Consider the following 19,068-nt stretch of genomic DNA (forward strand, 5'->3'; position numbering starts at 1 on the left):
GAGCTGTCTAACTACTCCCACTCCCCAGCATTTGCCCCATAGCCATACAAATTAGTCCTCTTCAAATACATCTCCAATTGTCCTTTGAAAGCTACAATGGAATCTGACTGAGTCATCCTCTTCAGACCCGTGCATTCCAGATGGCAGGAGCCCTCTGTGTGGAGCGGTTTCTCCTCGTTTTCCTTTCCAGTTCTTGTCCCAATTATTTTAAACCAATGAACTCTGGTTACTGACCGATCCTAAAGGAAATATTTTCTCCCTACTTGCTTGCCACCAGCTAAATCTACTAGTACGATGTAAAAACTTATGTCTGTGTACAATTTTTTTTCAGCTTTTTATACTATAAATTCCTATATCCGTATTTATAATGGAAACTGCAAAGATTTAATTACATCCTTTACTTCGGCGCCATCCACGGCTCAATGGGTAGCACTCTTGCCTCTGAGCCAGAAGGGCGTGTGTTTAAGCCCCATTTTCAAGGATTTGAGCCTAGTATTTAGGCTGACACTCCAGTGCAGTACTGAGGGAGTTGCAGTGCTGAGGGAGTGCTGCACTGTTGGAGGTGCCCTCTTTCAGATAAGATATTAAACTGAGACCCCATCAAAGCAAAATACAACGGAAAAGGATTGTGAAACAGTGCACTTAGTAACTGTATGAATGAAATGAAAATGGCTCCTGCAGAGTTAATTAACTACTAATGCTTTGTCTTTCAGCACACCATTAACATATTGTTTGCCTTTGCTCCATGACCTTTTGGTCAGCTATGTGGCCTGGTCCAATCTACACCTTCTCCTTTGTTATCTCTTGCCCCACCCCCCACCTCACTTGCTTATAACCTGTGACTTTTCTAATATTTGTCAGTTCTGAAGAAGGGTCACTGACCCGAAACGTTAACTCTGCTTCTCTTTTCACAAATGCTGCCAGACCTGCTGAGTGGTTCCAGCATTTCTTGTTTTTATTTCAGATTTCCAGCATCCACAGTATTTTGCTTTTAATTAACTGCAGCATCAGTAGGGGCATTGTTTGGGGGGGATGGGTGCAAGGGGGACACTTTTAGTTACATAACAAACAGTCAAAACCCATCTCCATTCCTCCCATTGTAAAGATACTCTCCCTCCCTCTCGCCTATTCTCAACGAGTTGCTGAACAGGCTATGTTTTTATCAGCCATCATTTTCTTGAGGTTTTAACACCACTGGGAGCGGAAACTGTTATTTTTCTGGTCGTTGTGATGCAACATGTCAATGAGGAAGTAGTGTTTCATTAAAAAAGTAAGGAGGGTTTATATAAAATAGAGCAGCAACTGAGAATCCAACCCACGTCTGAAGTCTGTCAGTTCAGAAAGCAGCTGCCAGCAACATGGAAGTGGAGGCGAAGGTTATCCGGGAGGGTTATCTGGTCAAAAAGGTAGATTATATGTTAGATCAATCGGGATGTATTTGTCACTCGGGGTCTGTAGCTTCAGAAATATAAATTATTTGCTTGCTCTTATTTGGTCCTGGTACAGTTCTCAACAATTTATGTTTTGTAAAAGATTAAAAGTATATCTACAATTCATCAATATTTTCAAAAGATCCATTTGGAATCTGTCTATGTTTCTGGAGCAACAAGAAGGTTGCCCCATATTCTTGTGAAGGTTCTGTACAATTTGCAAATGTACACAGCTTCCAGATATTTTAAATTATATTGCAATGTTGCTGTGAATTCTAGTTTTTAAAAGCTTCTGCCCCACTTTTGCCTCTGGTACGAAGGCAAATAGGTAGTCAAATATGAATATGATAAACTGCAATAGTTGGAAAGCTCATGAATGTGCTTACAGTATACCTTACCCTGTTGTACCAGAACCTGGTATATCTACATATATCTCGTTATACTTGCGGTCAGCTGTTAAACCAATTTCTCAACTTGTCAGGCAGAAAAAAACATCTTTTTAATTGCGATTGGAAGTTAATGATATGAACCAGTCAGAATTGTTTTGACCCACTGTTAGCAGTACACAAACTTTTAAGCAAAGTTTTAAAATGATTTCTGAGACTCACTGTTTATGTGGAAGTTATATAAAAAGTTCCTTAAGGGAACCTTCAGGGGCAAACCGTCCTCTTAAAGGGGCATACCTAACTGTCTTCTTATAGTTTAGTTTATTTAAGACCAGTGGCGGCCACTTAGTTTGAGATATTGAAAATGTTTTCTGGCGTAAATGCCTTGGCTGACTTTATTGAGCGCTTTTATAACTGTATTGTATTGCCAAGGTTTTGAAGAGTGGGTAGAAGTAGTAATCAACTTTTACTTAATTAGAGTTATACAGTGAAACAGTAGAGAAGGAGGCCATTTGGACCATCGTGTTAATGCTGGCCCTTTGGTAGAGCTATCCAGATAGTCCTACTCCCATGATCTTTTCCCTCAGCCCTGTATTTTTTCCCCTTAATTGCGGCCGCCGGGACTCCCACGATTCAGATCCCCGTCCAGCGAAATGAAGTGCCACACTAGTGGGGGAGGGGGATGCAGGAGGTAAGTTTGTCGGGTGGGGGGTGGGGGGGAACAGGGTCAAATACACTTAATGGGTGTAGGGGATGGATGAGGAGGGGAAGGTCAGATGTTAAAGGTAAGTGTTTTTGGTGGGGAAGAGCAAATAGTTAATGTAATCGCTATTGGCGGGGGGGGGGGAGGTGAGAAAGGGGCATTGGAACTTTATTTAGTTAAATTGGAGGGGGTCCACTTAAAAAATTTAAATATGCCGGTAGCGTTGGCTGCCCTTTAAAAATGGCACCAGCACCTGTGCACATGCAGCAGACGCCATTGCCGGGGGCTGATTGCCCACCCCCTCCACAAGATTGGGGGGGGGGGTGGTGGTTGCTGGCTGCCCCGGCTATTTAAGTGAGTCACTGCACTTCAGATGATCAGGTGGCATGTCTTTGGCATGTGGTTCACCGCCGAGATCGGTGGCCGGCTCATAAAATCCAGTCCTCTATCTGATCCTGATAGTGTGCACTTTAATTTTAATTGCAATGTGTAAGAATTGTATTTCCACTAGAGAAAATAAAGTTTCTAGCTAGAATTGAACCAACAATACAGATGTGATATTATTGCATTTATGTAAAGTAACTACAGCTACTTTATAAAAAAGAATTACATAGAAATATCAACATTCAGTCCAACCAGTCTGTATTTGTGTCTATCCTCCACCTGAGCAATAGTTTTAATCCCATGTGCTCAATCTGTTCCCATTGTTACGACCTGGTGAGAAAGGGGTCTAGGGTTCCCGCTCAGTCTTCACCTGGTCTTACCGTAACAGGGTTTAATTTTTAAACACATAGTTTTTTTTAGCTCCCCCTTAGTGAATCATTGTTCACTAACTTCCAATTATAAGGCAAAGAAACTAGCCAAACAGGTTTTCTTAGGTTTAAAGAAAAAAGGTTGAACTTTATTAAACTTAAACTCTAATTTGGTTAACACTTATGGATATGTGACATGCCCACGCTAGCATGCATACGCGATACACACATGCAGATAGAGACAGAAAAGAGCAGAAGAAATAAAGTGGAAAAGTTTGAAGCAATATCTGAAGATTGTTTTAGTTACTGTTCTTCGAGCTCGCTGTAAAGTCCTTGATTGTAGGTAGGTCTTGCTTTTCATTGGGGCCCAGTATTCTTCTCAAACCTTGTTTGATATAGGAGACTTTTCTCTCTTGAAGTTCAGGTGGCCTCAGTGGGTCCAGAGGCTTGTGAGAAGGAGATGGGAGCGGACAGGAGAGGTCTTCTCACTCCAGGAGCAAACAGTCTTTTTTTGTTCAAACTCTTTGTCCAATTCAGAAAAGCCCAGGTTGCCAAGTGGGTTAGTTATGTGACTAGCTGGTCTGACTACATCTGTTTGTGGATTTTCTCGTCTTAGCAGTCCCTGGAATGTCACAATACCTGGTGCTCAAAGTCCATTGTGGATTAAATTGGAGCAGGGAATAGCCCCTTTTTCCCTGCAAGCACTGTCTGTTAGTATGTAAATGTTTTTTTCCAGCCACGGCTGACCTGTTTAACAAGTCATTTCCTCACTCCAGCAACAGTTTAAAATCAATGTTCATATGACAAAACTAATATGCCTCATTCTTGGCAGATGGAGGGTCTGCATGACATCGTATTCCTTTACAAGCCTTTCAACCACTTGTCTAACATTCTTAAATGTTGACCTAGCCTCTGCTTCAATCAATAACTCCAGTATTGTATTCTAAAGCCTCATAACCATCTGTGCAAAAAGGTTGCTCTTGTTCTCTGACTTAGACAAAGAGAGAGAGAGTAATGTATCTAAGTTTGCTGATGATACAAAGATAGGTGGAAATGAAAGCTGTCAGGAGGACACAGAGAGGCTGCAAAGAGATATAGACAGGTTAAGTGAGTGGGTGGACAACAAGGTGGCAGATGGTGTATATTGTGGGAAAAGTGGTTCTTACGATCACTTTGGTCATAAGAATAAGAGCAGAATATTTTTTAAAAGGCATGAAACTTGTAAATGTTGATGTTCAGACAGACTTGGGTATGCTCATACAAGGAACACAGAAAGTTAGCATACAGGTACAGCAAGCAATTAGGAAGGCAAATCGCACATTGGCCTTTATTGCAAGGGGATTGGAGTATAAAAATTAAGAAGTCTTGCTACAATTGTACAGGGCTTTGGTGAGACCACACCTGGAACACTGTGCAATTTTGGTCTCCATATTTAAGGAAGGATATACTTGCATTGGAAGCTGTACAGCAAGGTTTACTAGATTGGTCCCAGGGATAAGAGTGTTGTCTAATGATGAGAGGCTGAGCAAACTGGACCTATACTCTCTGGAATTTAGAAGAATGAGAGGCGATCTCATTGCACCTTAGAAGACTCTGAAGGGGCTTGACAGGGTAGACACTGAGAGGTTGTTTCTTCTGGCTGGTGAATCTAAAATATAGGGGCACAGTTTCAGGATAAGGGACAATTACTTAGGACTGAGATGAGGAGAAATTTCTTCACTCAAAAGGTTGGGAATCTTTGGAATTCTCTACCCCAGATGGTAGTGGATGCTCCATAGTTGAATATATTTAAGGCTGGGATAGACAAATTTTTGGTCTCTCAGGGAATCAAGGGATATGGACAGCAGGCGGGAAAGTAGAGTTGAAGCCCGAGATCAGTCAATATCATATTGAATGGCGGGGCATTCTAATGAGAGCAGTCTCATGCTTTTCAAGTCTTTCTTATGTATTTTCTTAAGTTTTTCCACATCCTAGTTAATCAGTGTTGTGATTTCTCTACGTTCTCGCTCTTGCCTCAACATCCTTCCTATCGTGTGGAGCTGAAATTGCATACAGGACTCCCATTGTGGTTTCACTCAGGTTTTATATCAGGCAGCATCGGTGCAGAGAGGAAGGTAGTTTTAATGTTTCAGTTCTTATGATCCTTTATCAGAAATGTTAATTCTACCTTCTTCCTCTTTGCCTTTGCCACATCCAGACTTGACTACGCTAATACTCTCCTTTCTGGTGCCCCATTCTCCACCCTCCATATACTTCAGCTCTTCCAACCCTTTGATGCCAAGTCCACTTATATATCATCCTTGACTTGTTGACCTGCATTGGCTCACAGCTCCTCCAAAGCCTCTAATTTAAAATTCTCATTCTTGTGTTTAAATTCCTTCATGGCCTTGCCCCTCCCCATCCTTGTCACCTCCTCCAGGCCTACAAACCTCCACCCCCCTCCCCGTCCCCTCACCCCCACCGTCCGCCCGTGAACTGTACGCTCCTCTGCCTCTGGCTGCTTGTGCACCTGCCTCTTCCTTTGCCCCACCATTGGTAGCTGTGCCGCCACCCGTCTGGTCACAATGCACTGGAATTCTTTGCCCAAGCCCCTCCGCCTTTCCATTACCCTCTCCTCCTTTAAGGCCCTTCTTAAAACCCACCAAGCTTTTGGTCACCACTCCTACTATCTCCTTTTTTGTCTTGGTCCCTCTTCTTATTTGATGACATTAAAGCCACTGTGTGAATGTAAGTTGTTGCTGCTGCCAAAACTTTTTCTCACGCCTACATTATCTCAAGGCTCTTGTTTAGTCAAAGCTTTCCGTTTTCCGTGCTCTATAAACAACAACCCAATTAAAATGACTGGTTGCTGTGTGTGGCAGTATTAAAAAGCATAGGAAAATATTTCCAAAGGCCCTATGCAAAGTGGCTGGAGTAACTTTTACCCCACATTTTCTTTCAGCATCTTACAAAAGTAGTCATATGGCTGACTCACAGGTCAGTGTTTACTTCCTGCTCTTATTATTGTGGCTATTGTGTGGCCAAGTGAGGGACTGATAGTATTAAAGGCTGCAATGATGGATACACCAATCTTAAATATTAATTTGTAAGTGCAGAAATTCACATGGTCAATGTATCTCTATTGGAGTTCAGAAATGTTGAACACTCTTAGTTTCTTTGTTCGCTTCAATCCAGGCAGAAATTGGAAACTCTAGCTGTAAACTTGCTTTTAAATCCCCCATGCAATGGATATGACCAAGCTGAACCCGGGGTTTATCTGTGACAGTTACCTGTGGAAGAAGACATTGAATATTTTGCAAGCATCAGTGCAGGTGTACCAACAGCTGCAACCACAATGACTGCATGCAAATTAGACAAAAGTTGCTTTGCCTGTAATCCTTTGACAGGAACTGACCAAAGAGCAACTACGGCTGCATTTCATTTTTCACAGAACAGTGCTAAAATTAGTCTTTCCTGTGTAGTTTGCAGTGTAGATACAGGGAGGATCAATTTATGGCTTTCCTGTCAGGTAGGATGGGCCAAATGACCTCACTCTGTGCTGTATCATTCTATGGTTAAGTCCTCAATTCAATGTGCAAGAGCTATGACACAATAGCAATGAGAAACTACCCACATGACCAAAGAAAATTTAAAAGCTCTTTACTCCCTGGATATTGGACACCCTAAGAAGAGTCTATAGACAGTGGGTAATGTACTGTGGTGTGGTACTGAACCACGTAGGCCAGAATGGTCACACACTCAAGCCTTAAGTTTGTTACAAGTGACTTTCGTTGGGAGTTTGCTGACTGGGAAATTGCATCTACCCACATTTAATTTTGATGCCCACATCCCATGAAAGAATAAAAAAAACTTCTGTTGACAAGCATATACTCATTTTTAGTTGCTAAAGACGAAATATTTATTGCCCAACACTTTGACTCTTCATGTGATTGTTAACATGAATATCATTTTTTGTAATCTGATAAATGAATTATGATCAATGGTAATGTTAAAGGGATTGTTCTCCTTGGAACAGAGAGGGCTAAGAGGAGCTTTGACAAAGGTGTTTCAAATCATGAAGCATTTCAATATAGTAAATAAAGAAAAACTTTTTCCAATGGCTGTAGAATCAAGAATTGGAGAGCACAGATTTAAGGTGATTGGTAAAAGAGTCAGAGGAGAGATGAGTTTTTTTTACACACGTGTTTAGGATTTGGAATGCATTGCCTGATAGAGTGGTGTTTACAGATTCAATAGTCACCTTCAAAAGGGAACTGGATAAATATTTGTGGGGAAAAAAATTGCAGGGATATGGGGAAAGACTGGGGGAGTGGGAATAACTGGATTGGTCTTCAAAAGAGCCAGCACAGACCTGATGGGCTGAATGGCCTCCTTCCGTGTTGTACTGTTCTGGAAAAATGGTGGCATATGCAATTGCAGATTTTGAAATCGGGCACCAAGGCACTGGAGAGCTAATTTGTTCCCTGCTGCTGCCTTTTGTCTCACTTTGTAATGATTCTCTCCTGGCATCACAGTTCTTATCCAATTAATGGTGTGGTTTGTACACTGTAGTCTACGGCCTCATGTCAGTTCTGTTGGCCATTCTCTGTTGGAAACTCATTCCTGTAATTCTCGCCTTCCTTCTTGTTAGTTGTGGGGGGGGGGGGGGGGGGGAAGTGTTGGAGGGGATGGGAGGAGCGGTGTTCTCCTGATCACCTGCTGTAACTTCACAACCCCTGAAAAAAAGGGTGCAAATGGCTTTGACACCCTTTGCCTGGGGCTTCTGCCAATCTTCCCTGAAACGAGAGATTGCAAGAACCCTGAGGATATTCTCCCCATTACCGCAGAAATGATTATTTATGACATTCGAACACAAATTCTTATTGGGATAAAAATTCCACTGCACCCAATGCTGAGAGTGCACCAAATGTTGTGGATGGAAAATCACTTGCTGAAAATGTTCAATTTAGCAGGTCTACATTGCAGGAGCCTGTCAAGGAGCAGCACTAGGGACATTTTACCCCACCATGCTCAAATGACATTCCTCTGGCCGTGATTCAATGGAGTTGTTAACCCATTAAACTGAAGTAGTAATGCCTCTGTTGTGTAAGAATTTCAACCCCAAAGAATGGCTGCTTAGACATGATACAGCTTTACAAAGTCAATAATCTTTCTCATGCAAGGCCATATTTCCTGATTTGAATCCTAAGTTATTTTTCTATGCTTTGAGAAATCAGATTGTGATTCTTTCAGGATTAAAGAGTCTTCGAAAGAGCTGGGGCAGACATGATGGACCGAACGGCCTCCTTCTTTGCTGTAGTTTTCTATGGTTCCACAGAACAAGCTTACAAGCTTTAAATCAAAGGAAAGCAAAACCCTTAATCATATGAGATTAAGCCAAATCCTAATGCTACCTATATATGTATATAAAAATAGGGTATTTTACAGACTCATCCCAGATTCTGTGTTTGCCCTTTATTTCCCTGCATGGGGGAGCTGCCAGCGTAAACGATGCTCCCTTATAGGCAGCTGATCGGTTCGGAGATGGGAAATCAGGTGCTGCTGCAGATTCTGAAGAGCCCAAAGCAGGTTAAATGGGAGGTGCATTATTTTGTGGACAAAGAGGGGATACAGCAATTTGTTGGTGCAGGATGATATTCAGGGCAAGGAAGTTCCAGCAGGGCTCTGAAGTTGTCAGATAAAGCCATAGAGAGGCTGGCAGAGCAAGTCCAGGAGAGGAAGGAGGTCCTCTTGATTGAATGGTTGGTGGGTGTCAAAGCAGGTTAGCATGGTGGAAGGTTCATAACAGGTAAATGCATGGAACATTGCCTGCAGGACCTGATTGCAATGCAGAAAGAAATTTAATGATCTCACCAGGAATGTCAAGGTAAGACTTCCCTTCACGTTGCTCATTCTATCTGCAACGTCCTCCCTTTGTCTGCATCCTTCACTTTCTTACTCCTCATTGTCCTCTATTAGTCCCTAGCAAAGACTTCACTACACCTTTTTTCCACTTTTGCTCACAAGCTCAAAAGCTGGAGCTGCTCCCACAATTATTTCTCCCATTAGCCACACCTGTTGCTTCTTCCTGTCATCATGTCTGTGATGGGAAGCTGGCTTACACATGGTGAGGGTTGACAGCCTTTTCCCCGGGCACATGTTAACCCATTTCCACTCTTCTTACAGGCAAAGCTTACATGTAATAGAAGCAGACAACCAGCACAGGAGAGGTCACACTACTCTGCAAACACTCACCCCCAATGGGCTGGGCAATAAATGCCAGCCTTGCTAGTGATGCCCATGCCGCATGAATGAATTTAAAACAAAACTGAGACTAGTTCAGGCAGTGAAGCCATTGCTTGAGGACAGCTGTGGCTCAGTTGGTAGCACTCTCCCCTCTGTGTCATGACAGTTATGGGATCAAGTCCCTCTCCAGACAAGTGAGTATAAAAATCTAGGCTGACACTCCAGAGCAATACTACGGGTGTGCTGCACTAGCGAAGGTGCTGTCTTTTAGAGGGGATATTAAAGCAAGGCCCTGTCTACCCTCTCAGGTAGGCATAATGATTCCAGGGCACTATTTTGAAGAAGAGCAGTGGAGGTATCCCTGATGCCCTAATCAATATTTATCCCACAAAAAGAACGACAATTTATATAGTGCTATTATAGTAATAAAACATTCCAAGGCACTCTACAGGAGCATTATAAAACAAAGTATGACACTGAGCCAAATAAGGAGATATTAGGTCAGGTGACCAAAATCTTGGTCGAAGAGGTGAGTTTAAGGAGTGTCTTAAAGGAAGAAACTGAGGTAGAGAGGCAGAGTGGTTTAGGGAGGGAATTCCAGAGCTTGGGGCCTAGGCAACTGAAGGCATGGCCATCAATGGTGAAGTAACTAAAATCAGAGATGCTCAAGAGGCCAGAATTGGAGGATCGCAGATATCTCAGAAGGTTGTGAGGCTGGAGGAGATTACAGATCTAGGGAGGGGCGAGGCCATGGAGGAGTTTGAAAACAAGGATGAGAATTTTAAAATTAAGACATTGCTTGACCGGCAGCCAATGTAGATCAGCGAGCACAGGGGTGATGGGGGAATGGGACTTGGTGCGAGTTAAGACATGGGCAGCAGAATTTTGGATGATCACAAGTTTACGGAGGGTAGAGGGGAGACCAACCATTGGAATCGTCAAGTCTAGAGGTAGCAGTGGCATGGATGAGGGTTTCAACAGCAGATGAGCAGAGATGGGGCGAAATTGGGTGATGGTATTGAGATGGAAGTAGGTGATCTTAGTGATGGCATGAATATACGGTGGAAGCTCATCCTGGGGTCAAACGTGACACCAAGGTTGCAAATAGACTGGTTTAATCTCAGACTGTTGCCGGGGAGAGGGATGGAGTCAGTAGCTAGGGAATGGAGTTTGGAGCAGGGATTGAAAACAATGGCTTCAGTTTTCTCAATATTTAATTGGAGGAAATTTCTGCTTATCCAGTACTGAATGTTGGATAAGCAATCTGATAATTTAGCAACAGCGGAGGAGTTCAGAGAGGTGGTGGTGAGGTAGAGCTGGGTGTGGTCAGCATACATGTGAAAACTAATGCTGTGCTTTCAGATGATGTTGGCGAGGGGCAGCATGTAGCTGAGAAATAGGAGGGGCCACGGATAGATCCTTGGGGGATACCAGAGGTAATGGTGTGGGAGCAGGAAGAGAAGCCCTTGCTAGTTATAGTCTGTATACAATTAATAGATAAGAATAGAACCAGCTGAGAGTAGTCCCACCCAGCTGGACGACTGTGGAGAGGCATTGGAGGAGGATGGTGTGGCCAATCATGTCAAAGACTGCAGACAGGGCGAGAAGGACGAGGAGGGAAAGTTTACCTTTGTCACAGTTACATAGGATGTCATTAATGACTTTGAAATCACACATCACTTGAGGGAGTGGGACTAGCTGAGTTCTTCTTGCAAACAGCCAGCATGAACATGACGTGCCAAATAGCCTCCTTCTGTGCTGTAACCATTATATGAAACAGATTATCTGGTCACTGTCACATTGCTGTGTGTGGGATCTTGCTGTGTGCAAATTGGCTGCTGTGTTTCCCACACTGAAAAGTACTTTATCAACTGTAAAGTGCTTTGGGATGTCCTGAAATTGTGAAAGGCTCTATATAAATGTATGTTTTTCTTTTGCTTGATGAAGGCACTGGTTGCAGGATTTCCCTAATGACATCACTCGTGGCATTAGGTGTAGCAATTGGCTACAAATCTTATTGCAGGATGCGACACAATGGAGAATCAATGATTCCTTATGCACTGTGATAAGTTGTCCTGGGCTTATAAATTCTGTCAGAAGGGTCAGGATTTTTTTCAGGCATGTCACTTCTATTTGCTCTTCCCCTAGGTGAAGCTCTATTACTCCTGTGCAGCTCCTCCTCCGAGTATAGGACTCCTAGAAGGACTCCAGTTAAGAAATGACTGGGAAGCCAGAAGCACTTTTAGAATGCAGAACCTACAATAGCAACTAAAAGCACACCCTAAAAACTTTCAGGACAAAAATGCTCACAACTTTTGTTAGAAAAATGCCTCCAAACGCTTTAATAAAGTACAGCTGTGGACCTTTTTAAGTAGCATTTGTAATGGTCACCTTAGAAGTTGTACCACCCATGATTTGTGGGTGGGAGTGGGAAAAGAGATTAATTAGGAATTACAGAATCATAGAATGATACAGCACAGAAGGAGGCCATTCAGCCCATTGTGCTAATGCTGGCCCTATGGTAGAACTATACAATTAGTCCCACTCCTCTGCTCCTCCCTCATAGCTCTGTAATTTTTTTGCCCTTCAAGTATTTACCCAATTTTCTTTTGAAAGTTATTATTGAATCTGCTTCCACCGCTCTTTCAGGCTGCGCATTCCAGATCACAACAACTCTGAGTAACAAAGTGTTTTCTCATGTTGCTTCTGTTTCTTTTGCAAATCACCTTAAATCTGTGTCCTCTGGTTACCAACCTTTCAGCCACTGGAAACTGTTTCTTCTTATTTACTCTATCAAAGCCCTTCATGATTTGAACCACTTCTATCAAATTTCCTCTTAACCGTCCTCTGCTCTAAGGAGAACAATTCCAACTTTTCCAGTCTCTCCACAAAACTGAAGGTCCTCATCCTTGGTATCAATCTAGTAAGTTTTTTTCTGCACCTTCTTCAAGGCCGTGACATTCTTCCTAACGTGTGGTGCCCAGAATTGAACACACTGATCCAGCTGAGGCCTAACTAGAGTGTTGTAAAGGTTTAGCATAATTTCCTTGCTTTTGTACTCTATGCCTCTGTTAATAAGGCCAAGGGTCCCATAATAAGGTTGCAAAATGGCAGCATCATAATGACACCATGAGGCTCGACTTCGAACATATTATGAGGCTCCAGCCTGTTTCAGATTAGTGCTGTTTCTTACAGAAATTATTTTAACTCACCCCGCTCCCCCTTCTCCATCCCCCCTTCTATCTCGCCAAAGAAAATCAGGTGAGTTATAAAATCAGTGTAAACTAAACAGGAGAACCTGTGCCTGCAACTGTCCTGTTCCAAATGCAAATGGGACAGTAAGGAGTCCAGTATCATCTCTACAATGTTTAGTTAACGTGGTGTTTGCAATTGCCTCATTGGCGGAGTCACAACTGAAAGCATAAACCATAACAGTTTAGTGTGAGGAACATAATTGATGCTGTCAGTCAGGTGATAGTGTTTTGGTTCTCTTTGTGACTTACACCAGGGCAGCAATATCAGGTATGAAAGCGGTAACATTGAATTTAACATGACAGCGTTCTCTCAGGATCTGAATGTTCCTTCTCAGAAATAATACTTGGGCCAACTGTTATTTTACAGCTTCCTCTTTTTTTTAATCAGATGAAGCAAGAAAGCTGCCAACGATTCTGTGAAAACGAACTACCTCGCAGTATTTTTCCCCTGCACGAGGTCTGCCTTCTATTTATAATCTTGCATTCAGCTCACTACAATCAGCAGCTGTACAAAAAACCCCATAAAAGTTGTAGCTTAGGGAAACTGGTCTAAAGTTTTAACACATTGCAGTCTGTGCCACAATTCTGTTGCTTCCTTTGTCTTGTAATACTGTGTAAGGCCACTCTTCCCCATTCCATCTCGCTCAGGTTAAGTCACTTCTGCTGCTGTTTTTTAAACACTGCAGCCAATTGCAACGCAGTGTGCTGCAGATCTTGTGAAACAGTATAAAACACTGGTATGGCCTTAACTGGAATATTGTTGTCAGTTCTGGGCACGCCACCTTATGAAGGATGTTAGGGCATTAGAGGGTGCAGAAAAGCTTCATGAGAATGATTCCAGGGATGAGGGACTTCAGTTACGTAGATAGTTTGGAGAAGCTGCGACTGTTCTCCTTGGAGAAAAGAAGATTGAATGGAGATTTGATGGAGCTGTTCAAAATCATGAGGGTTCTGGACAGAGTAGATAGGGAGAAACTGTACCCATTGGCAGAAGGATCGAGAACTGATTTAAGGTAATTGCCAAAAGAAGCAATGGCGACATGAGGAAAAACTTTTTTTATACAGCGAGTGGTTAGGATCTGGAATGCACTGCCTGAGAGTGTGGTGGAGGCAGGTTCAATTGTGGCTTTCAAAGAGAATTGGACAATTATGTGAAGAGGAAAATCTCCAGGGCTAAGGGGAAAAGGCAGGGGAGTGAAACTAGGTGAGCTGCTCTTGCACGATGGGCCAAATGGCCTCCTTCTGTGCTGTAACCATTCTATGATTCTATGGTTGATTCGTGTTGATCACTGGGGCCAGTGCTATGATGTTGAAACTTGGGTTCTCTTTCCTTTGCAGGCTAAATCATTAGGCTTCAGTTTTTGGACAGCTCATAATACTGTCAAAAGCTGAAGAACGTTTTGGGATTTTCAGCAAGGATTGGCTGGAAGAATGATCTATGAAGCCTGTTTTCAGCCAAAACCCAATGCTGTATCGACCACCTCCAAAATTTGGACACTGGTACCTTGCAGGCAAAGGAAAAATAGCTGAGAAAATGAGGAAGAGAATGTGGAGAAAGGAGAAGATAGGGAGAGATGAAGTAAAGCCTTTGAAATTTTTACTTATTAAATTAGTGTTAAATTACAGTGTTACCGCTGCAATAGGAAAACTACATCAGACCATTTCCTTGTCGTATGGTTTGTTTGGAAAACATGTATTGGAATTCCCTGTTACTAAACACAATTGTTAAATTTGTTTTAAAATTGTTCAAATGGTTGTCACAGTCACAAGAAGACAACCCTGCCTATTCTCACAAGTTCATGGAAGCTCTCTTCCTCTCCATCCTTGCCCCTCCCTGTTCACTCAGGTGTTCTTCTCCTCTCTATTGATTCACAAAAACATAAAAACACAAGAAATAGGAGCAGGAGTAGACCATATGGCCCATCGAACCTGCTCCACCATTCAAAACAATCATGGCTGATCTGAGGATTCAACTCCACTTTCCCGCCCGCTTGCCATATCCCTTGATTCCCTGAGGGACCAAAAATCTATCTATCCCAGCCTTAAGTGTATTCAACGATGGAGCATCCACAACCCTCTGGGATAGAGAATGCCACAGATTCACAACCCTTTGAGTGAAGTAATTTCTCCTCATCTCAGTCCTGAATGGTCGGCCCCTTATCCTGAGACTCTGCCCCCGTATTTTAGATTCCCCGACCTGCGGAAACAATCTCTCAGTTTCAACCCTATCCAGCCCCTTCAGAATTTTGTATGTTTCAATGAGATCACCTCTCATTCTTATAGACCCAATTTACTCAGCTTCTCATCATAGGACAACCCCCTCATCCCAGAGATGAATTTAGTCAAACTTTGCTGCACTGCCTCCAATGCAAGTATATCCTTTCTTAAATATGGACACCCACACAGTATTCCAGATGTGGTCTCACTAAAACCCTGTACAATTGCAGCAAGACTTCTTTATTTCTGTACTTCAATCCCCTTACAATAAAGGCCAACATGCCATTTGTCTTCCTAATTGCCTGCTGTACCTGCATGCTAACTTTCTACATTCCTTGTACAAGCACACCCAAGTTTCTTTGAACAACAACACTTACAAACCTTTCAAAAAATATTCTGCTTTTCTATTCTTACAACCAAAGCGAATAACTTCACACTTCCCAACATTATACTCCATCTGTCATCTTGTTGCTCACTCATTTAACCTGTCTATATCTCTTTGCAGCCTCTCTGTGTCCTCCCACAGATTACCTTTCCACCTATATTTGTGTCATCAGAAAACTTATATACATTATTCTCTGTCTCTTCATTTAAGTCATTAATATAGATTGTAAATAGCTGAGGCCCCAGCATTGATCCTTGCGGCACTCCACTATTCACTGCCTGCCAACTTGATAATGCCCCATTTTGGCCACTCTTTGCATCTTGTCTATTAACCAATCCTCTATTCATGCTAATATATTACCCCCAACTCCATGAGCCCTTATCTTTATTAACTCTTTATGTGGCATCTTATAGAATGCTTTTGGAAATGCAGGTATACGACATCTACTGGTTCCCCTTTATCAACACCACCAGTTACATCCTCAAAAAACTCTAATAAATTTGTCAAACAGTATTTCTTTTAGTAAAACCATGTTGATTTGTTTTAATCAGACTGTGCTTTTCTAAGCGCATTGTTAAGACTTCCTTAATAATAGATGCCAGCATTTGCCCAATGACTGATGTTGGGTGAACTGGCCTGTAGTTCCCTGTTTTCTTTTTCCTTTCTTTCTTGAAAAGCAGTGTAACATTTGCCAACTTCCAATCTGATGGGATCATTCCCAAATCTAAGGAATTTTGGAAAATCATAGCTAGCGCATCCACTATATCTGCAGCTATCTCTTTTAGAACCCTAGGGTATAGGCCATCAGGCCCTGGAGATTTGTTTGATTTTAGTCCCTTGAGTTTCTCCAATACTTCTTCTCTGCTGATATTAATTTCCTTAATTTCTCACTCTTTTTAGCCCCTAGGTTACCATCTATTTCTGGTTTGAAAATTATAACTTCTACTGTGAAGACAGACACAAAATATTTAATGCCTCTGCCATTTCCTTATTCCCCATGATAATTTCTCCAAAGGGACCAACATTTACTTTAGCTACTCTCTTTCTTTCTATATACCTATAAAAGCTCTTGCAATCTGTTCTTATTACTGGCAGGTTTACTCATACACTCTTTTTTCATTTTTTATCAACTTTTTGATGGTCCTTTGCTGGTTTCCAAAATGCTCCCAATCCGCAGACTTGTTACTGTTTTTTGCAACATTGTAAGCCTCTTCTTTTGATCTAATACTATCCTTAACTTACTGAGTGAGCCACAGATGGGTCTTTTTTGCTGAGTTTTTGTTTATCAATGGAATGTATTTTTGTTGAACATTTTGAATTGTTTCTTTAAAGGTTTCCCACTGTTCATTTACCACCATTCCTTTTAGTCTATTTACCCAATTTATCTCAGTCAGTCTCCCCTCATACCTACATAATTGGCTTTGTTTAAATGTAAGATTCTTGTTTGTAATCGGTGTACGTCACTTTCAAACTTATCATGGAATTCAATGGTATTATTATCACTATTTCCCAGTGGATTTTTTACTGTGACATTACTAATTAACCCTGCTTCATCACATAATACTAGGTCTAAGACAGATTTATCCCTAGTCGATTTCACAACGCATTGCTCCAAGAAACTGTTCCGAAAGCATTCTACAAACTCATCCTCTAGACCACTCTTTCCAATTTCATTGTCCCAGTCTATATGAAGATTAAAGTCCTCACAATTATTATATTACCTTTGTTACAAGCTCCAATAGTTTCTTGTTTAATGGTCTGTCCAATGGTATAACTATTGTTAGGGGGCCTATAAACTACTCCCACCAGTGTTTTTTGCTTCTTGCTACTCCCAATTTCCACCCATGCTGATTCCACTTCATGATCCTGTGAGGCCAGATCCTTTCATACTAATGCCCTTATGTCATCCTTTACTACCAGGGCTACCCCTCCTCCTTTGCTATTTTGTCTGCCTTTCCGAAATATTTTTTACTCTGGAATATCTTTTTCCCAACCTTGATCACCTTATAACCATATTTCTGTAATGGCGATTAGGTCGAAATCATGTAGCTCTATTTGTGCCATTAGTTCATCTATCTTATTGCAGATGCTTTTTGCGCAGTCAGATAAAGAAACTTTAATGTAATTTTTTTACTTCTATTCCCTGCAATGACGTTATTCGCTGATGTACAATTTTTGGTAAACTCTCTGTCTCTTCCTGTCCCATTCGGCTTGTCTTTACCCACAGTGCTATACTGTTCCGATGCCTCAGCCTTTCTCTTTGGATTTCTAAATCTCCCTTCACCAGAACCCTCCCCCTGGTTAGTTTACAACCTCTAGCCTTATCTGCTGGTGCACTCTTAAGTTTGTACACTCTGTCCCTTCCTGCCACACTCAGATTATCATTTCCCTTATTGAAATCTTGCTCTTGCCTTCTCCTCTCTCTTTAAATTATCACATCTTCCCTCACGTGATCCTTCACCCCCACTATTTATTTTAAAGCTCTCTCTACCGCCCTAGTTACACGACTCACCAGAACACTGGTCCCTGCACGGTTCAGCTGTAGACTGTCCCAATGGTACAGCTCCCACTTTCCCCAGTACTGGTGCCAGTGCAGCATGAATCAAAACCTATTTCTCCCACACCAATCTTTGAGCCATCCATTTAGCTGTCTAGGCTTATTTACTCTACACCAATTTTCTCCTGGCTCAGGTAATAACCAGAGATTATTACCTTTGAGGTTCTGCCTTTTAATTTAGCCCCTAGCTGCTCATACTCCCAATGCAGAACCTCTTTCCTCGTCCTATCTATGTCATTTTACCCATGTGGACCACGAAAACTGGATCCTCCCCCTCCTCCTGCAAGGTCCTCTCCAGCCCTGAGCAGATGTCCCGAATCCTGGCACCGGGTCGGCAACATAGCCTTCTGGACTCTTGCTCGGCTGCGGAGAATGGTGTCTATCCCTCTGACTATACTGTCTCCTACTGCCACTACATTCCTATTTACTCCCCCCACTTGAATGGCTTCCTGTACCACAGTGCCATGGTCAGTTTGCTTATCCACCTTGCAGCCCTTGCTCTCATTCATACAAGTTGAAAGAACCTCAAACCTGTTGAATAATTGCAAGAGCTGAGGCTCCTTCACTTCTGCCTTCTCAATTCCCTTACCTGCTTCACTCACAGTCACACCTTCCTATCCCTGACCACTAACCAAATCAGAAGACCTCATCCTAAAGAATGTGACTGTCTTCTGGAACAAAGTGTCCAGGTAACTTTCCCCCTCCCTGATGCATCGCAGTGTCTGTAGCTCAGCCTCCAGATCATTGACTCTGAGCCGAAGCTCCTCGAGCTGCAGTTACGGCGGACGTGTTTGCCGTGGATCACACTGGCATTCACCAGTTCCCACATACTGCAGCCACAATACATTACCTGCCCTGCCATCTTTATAATGTGTTAATTACTTTAATTTTCTTAATTAATTTGTAATTAATAAACCCCCAAACTATTAAGCCCCACTACTAATAAGCTATTACTGCTGGTAAACCTTACTACAACTAAGAACGCCTTACTAATAAATCACCTGAGTCTCAGAAGATTCTTATTCTTGTTATTTCAATTAATGTTATACTAACCCCAATTAAAATTCCTTAGTTTAGATAAAAGAAAAAGAGAAAATGTTCACCAACCAATCACTTGCCTTCTTTGCTGGAACGTCACATGTCAATTCTTCTTTCGTCC

General features: G+C 42.2%; 1 protein-coding gene across 1 annotated transcript in view; it reads left to right on the plus strand.

The window, feature by feature from the left end:
- The first annotated feature begins 1,285 nt into the window (after positions 1 to 1,285).
- plek (pleckstrin) overlaps positions 1,286 to 19,068 on the plus strand; it is a 35,570-nt gene continuing 17,787 nt past the window's right edge. Inside the window, exon 1 of the mRNA XM_068044292.1 lies at positions 1,286 to 1,406. Within this exon, the coding sequence (XP_067900393.1) occupies positions 1,359 to 1,406 (48 nt within the window). The 5' untranslated portion in view covers positions 1,286 to 1,358. The remainder of the gene's footprint in view (positions 1,407 to 19,068) is intronic.

The sequence above is a fragment of the Heterodontus francisci genome, chromosome 13 (genome assembly GCF_036365525.1).
Source record: "Heterodontus francisci isolate sHetFra1 chromosome 13, sHetFra1.hap1, whole genome shotgun sequence".
Classification (NCBI taxonomy): Eukaryota; Metazoa; Chordata; class Chondrichthyes; order Heterodontiformes; family Heterodontidae; genus Heterodontus; species Heterodontus francisci.